The 4,798-nt window shown below is 37.1% G+C and overlaps 1 protein-coding gene across 6 annotated transcripts in view; it reads left to right on the top strand.

Annotated features, from left to right (window-relative positions):
• LOC106881627 (protein lev-9) overlaps nt 1-4,798 on the top strand; it is a 421,933-nt gene that overhangs the window by 328,223 nt on the left and 88,912 nt on the right. For all 6 annotated transcript variants that reach the window (XM_052969987.1, XM_052969993.1, XM_052969992.1 and 3 more), the window contains one exon: nt 3,301-3,392. In XM_052969987.1, coding sequence (XP_052825947.1) covers nt 3,301-3,392 — 92 coding nt within the window. The remainder of the gene's footprint in view (nt 1-3,300; nt 3,393-4,798) is intronic.

Genomic DNA, 4,798 nt, shown 5'->3' with positions numbered 1-4,798 from the left:
ATATATATATATATATATATATATATATATATACACGATGGACTTCTTTACGTGTACCAAATCACAAGTCTTTGGTCATCCCGGGGCAAGAGTAGAAGATACTTACCCAGTGGGACTGAACACGGAACTTTGAGGTTGTGAGGAATACCTTTTATCACATCACAGACGCACAATACATCAATACCTACTTACATGCATACATTTATATCAAACATCCATACATGGACACGCCCACAGAAACACACTCACACATGCGTATGCGCCCATACACAAGCACACTCATTACACACATACACACGTATATATATATGCAAACATATACATAGTGTATATCATAAGTACATACATAACACCTTGTTTGTATGCTTTTATGTCAGTGATTATGTGCTTCAAGCTTTGTGCGTATGTGCGTCGTTTGGGAATATGTGTGATTATTAAATATTCCTATTTGATTTATTTCAATAAAAACAATTTAAACAATGTTGATATTAAAGAATCCGAGCAGAGTAAGGCAAATATTTTTTTGTCCTCACATAGCTGAATGACGTCAACCTACTGCTTCAGTTTTCCTACTCATTTTTCATGATACACCCATAAATACATACACTGATATATAAGCATGCGCATACATATTCACGCAGACTCATATATTCATATATAATATTTTGCCAACTTGTATCAAGTTCTTCATATATTTATAGATTTGTATCTATGAATGGAAATTTTAATCCGAAACATTTAATTTCATTTCTGTTATTATATTTGCGCTATTCTATCACTCACACACCCACACACCCGCCGACACACCACGCACACGGACTCACACACACACACACACACACACATACATATATATATATATATATATCGGTATGCGTGTATACACAAAGGCACTCATATATATGTACCCATATATAATGTGTATACACAGAGGCACTCATATATAATGTGCGCATGTGATTTCTCTGTATTTAAATATATATAAGCACGCAAATACATCCCTGCACACACACACACATAGACACTCATGCATATATAAATATATATATATTTATATATATCGGCGTGGGATTTGGGGTGTGAGTGTGTATTGAATTGTTTATAGGATTAATTAATAAAAATCGTTTTATTTTCCTGTAACAATAAACATCTTCGGATTATGATAAATTTATGATTATTGGCAAGTGTTGATGAAATAAAATATAGCACAAGACGATATAAGAGAATAACGTAGAAGCGTTGTCTACATCATTACTTTGTCTTCGAAACAATCTTTTCTCTTTAACTCGCGAGACAGACGGATCTGCTCTACAGAGATTCGATACAAGCCTAGATGTCGAGAATATGAACAGAATATTAGTGGGCAGCATGCCGCTAAGCCACTCCATGCACGACACTTTTGTTACATTTCTCTTCTCTCAGTCAGATTCCGGTACTCACACATCCGTTCTGCAAAGCTTGTACCGGAAAGAATCGACCTCTTTCTTGTAGTAGTGCCAGACTAAAATGTTTTTTAATAGGCTATAAATACTAGCATGACTCTCCTCCAGAGCTGGTTACTCAGAGAATCTGCGTTACTGCTCAGAATAGTTTTGAGATGTTTATTGTTTATATCGCGGAGGACAATGACCCAGTGGTTAGGGCAGCGGACTCGCGCTCATAAGTTCGCGGTTTCAATTTCCAGGCCGGGTGTTGTGAGTGTTTATTGAACGAAAACACGTAAAGCACCACGAGGCTCCGGCAGGGGATGGTAGCGAACCCTGCTGTACTCTTTCACCACAACTTTCTCTCACTCTTTCATCCTATTTCTATCGTACCTGTATTTCAAAGGGCCAGCCTTGTCACACTGCGTTACGCTGAATATCCCCGAGAACTACGTTAAGGGTGCACGTGTCTGTGGAGTGCTCAGCCACTTGCACATTAATTTCACGAGCAGGATGTTCCGTTGATCGGATCAACTGGAACCCTTGACGTCGTAAGCGACGGAGTGCCGACAACTGTTTATATCACTCAGGTGTAAACCTTTTATCTATCGCATTGTCTGTTTGTTAGACTGCAGCAAGTATCTGAAAACATTACAGATGTCAAACGATTAACATTTCAACTTGTGCATTGCGTACAATGTTGTGATGTCAAGAGCTGTGTAAATTAGTTGGTGATATACAAAGCAAACTACTGTGTATTCAAAGTCACAAAGGAAATATAAGATTTAAGAATATATTGTGGTTTGCGAAAAATCTACAAGCCACATCATAGTTCATTTATTTAGAGTTGCAGTTAGACCGAAAAGAATTGAAACGAGGAAAGGGGTCCTTTTAGCATTTCTTACACGAGACAACTCTCCTAGGAAATCGCTTGTAGATATGTCATGCGATACTCGGTGAAGGCATCTCGACACACAAATGCTGGGAGAATGTAATTCTCTTGACAATCAAAACCTCGCCTGCATGTTATAGCTGTGTTATATCACAAATATTTAATTTTTCTTTGTTTTTCACCTTCAAAGGTCACCTGTATCTACTCAGAGGCATCGATGTATATAGGTTTAATGCTAACAATTTATTCCTTCGTCTCAACTTCATAACCAGATTATAGTAGATCAAGTTGGTGTAGATATTGGCCAGATTCACCCGATATTTCAAGGACAAATTTCATTATTAAGTGGTGCTAGTGACTGATTGTAATTACGGCTTCTTACCTGCTCTTCTCCTCTTGTTGACCCAGTCGGAATTACACTCAAACAACATAAAGCATTTCTCAGTTAATAACAGGCACACTGCTAATTGAAATCAACCCATTTTATCATGGTTATAAACTAATTTCCTTCCTGCACTCAACAGCTACCTATACCAGCTCACACTGAACGAAGTAAAAATAAACATTGATGGAATAAAGATACTTAGATCCAACACCAGTAACTTTAATCATATTCATGCTCCGTTATAATTCAGGGTAATTCAGCGATTATGTCCCCTTTTTCTCAAACAATGTCATTATTTTATGCTAGTTCTTAAAGGGCGGCAGGTTGGTATGTATGAATTTGGTTGGCCGATTGTTAATGTACAGTGGGATAATATGGAGATCCCGGAAGAGCGTTCACATTTATGGATCGATGCTGCAAAAAGCTATAGACGCACAGTCTCATATAAACTACAGCAGCATAATCCTGCCATGCTTTAAAATGTCCTAATTAACTCTCGTATCTTAGGCTATCTAATATGTTAGTATAAATGTTATTTAAAACAATAAATGCTTGTAATTGAATACAGATTCAATGCTTTTCATCGTTATATTTTGCAGATGCAATGTAAGAACAACATTTGACGGACCATCATTTTCCACACAATGTCAGGATAATGGAGCATGGTCCCATCCACCACCGAAATGTTGGGGTATGTATGAATAATCTCCATGCGCACAAAGTATAACAGATCCTCATCATATCACAATTAGAATATATATAGATAAGTGCGGCATATTGCGTAAGTGCAACTGGCACAACCACAAGCAGGGAATTAAGAACTTAAACTTATATATATATATATGCGTGTGTGTGTAACTTATGGAATGTTAAATTCTTCTGTTCCTCTTCAATTTCACTCTTATGAACTTTTTATTGAAGAAGGACTGTTTTCGAATCAAAATATATTTCAGGGACTAACGATTATCGTTGAAGTATTTTATTTACTGTCTAATATATATTTGATGTCTTTATTCTAAGTGGAAAGATAGATTCATTTCTTTAGAATTTGAAGCACCCTGAAGAAATACATGTGTATGAGTGTGTGTGCGCGCGTGAGCGTGAATGTGTTATATTTTTGTAACAATAGAGTCGAAACAGTAATATTTCGAAATCACTTTATACGTACGTTACCGGTTAGAGTAATCTAATATAGGTAATGCCTCTATTATATAAACCATCCCCAGTTGAAGCGGTTCAAAATATGATGAAATTTACAGGAGATATTTCGCTGGAGACATGTGGTTAGAGCAGTAAGTTGGCTATTTACTTTGGAGGAAGATATGTATACAGAGGGGGAGAGAGAGAAAGACAGAATAAGAGAGCGAGAGATAGAGTGAAAAAAAGCGGTAAAATGAAGTGAGGGATATGTGAAGTGACAGTGGAGAGAGTAGGAAAGGATGTATGGAATGTATAAGTAAATGGTATTGAAAGAAAACGAGATGATGTTTGTCTGGTAGCATAGATATCTAAGTAAAAGCCGATACAGTTCACGAATTTGGGGAGAGAATGGGTTTGAAATAAACTCGGTGACAAACATGAAAGGTACGTATTAAATGATTTCAAAATATCACTATATGGTTTGATTTCATTATTACAATTTATACGTCTCGAAGGCGGTGAGCTGGCAGAACCGTTAGCACGCCAGGCAAAATGCTTAGCTGTATTTCGTCTAACTTTACGTTCTGAGTTCAAATTCCGCGGAGGCCGACTTTGCGTTCCATCCTTTCGATAAACTGGGGACGGTCTAATCAACAGGCCTCCTCCCCCAAAATTTCGGTTCTTGTGCCTAGAGTAGAGAAAAGTGTATACGGCTTGATGCCACTACAAACTAGCAGGTCTTTACTCTACTGAAGAAAATTTTGGAGTGGTTTGTTATATTTGATTTGATTCGAAAATTCTGGTACTGTACATAGCATTTTAGTGTATCACGAAATATATATACGAAGGGATACTGAAGGGTTCTTGGTTTTGGGTGAAAGAAAACACAGGATGATCAGTTAATTATGATTTTATTTAGTGTATTCTCCGCTCGGATTCACGCACACTTATTGCAGC

The sequence above is a fragment of the Octopus bimaculoides genome, chromosome 8 (assembly GCF_001194135.2).
Source record: "Octopus bimaculoides isolate UCB-OBI-ISO-001 chromosome 8, ASM119413v2, whole genome shotgun sequence".
Taxonomy (NCBI): domain Eukaryota; kingdom Metazoa; phylum Mollusca; class Cephalopoda; order Octopoda; family Octopodidae; genus Octopus; species Octopus bimaculoides.
The sequence above is the reverse complement of the archived record's forward strand: the minus strand, read 5'-3'. Positions and strand labels throughout refer to the sequence as shown.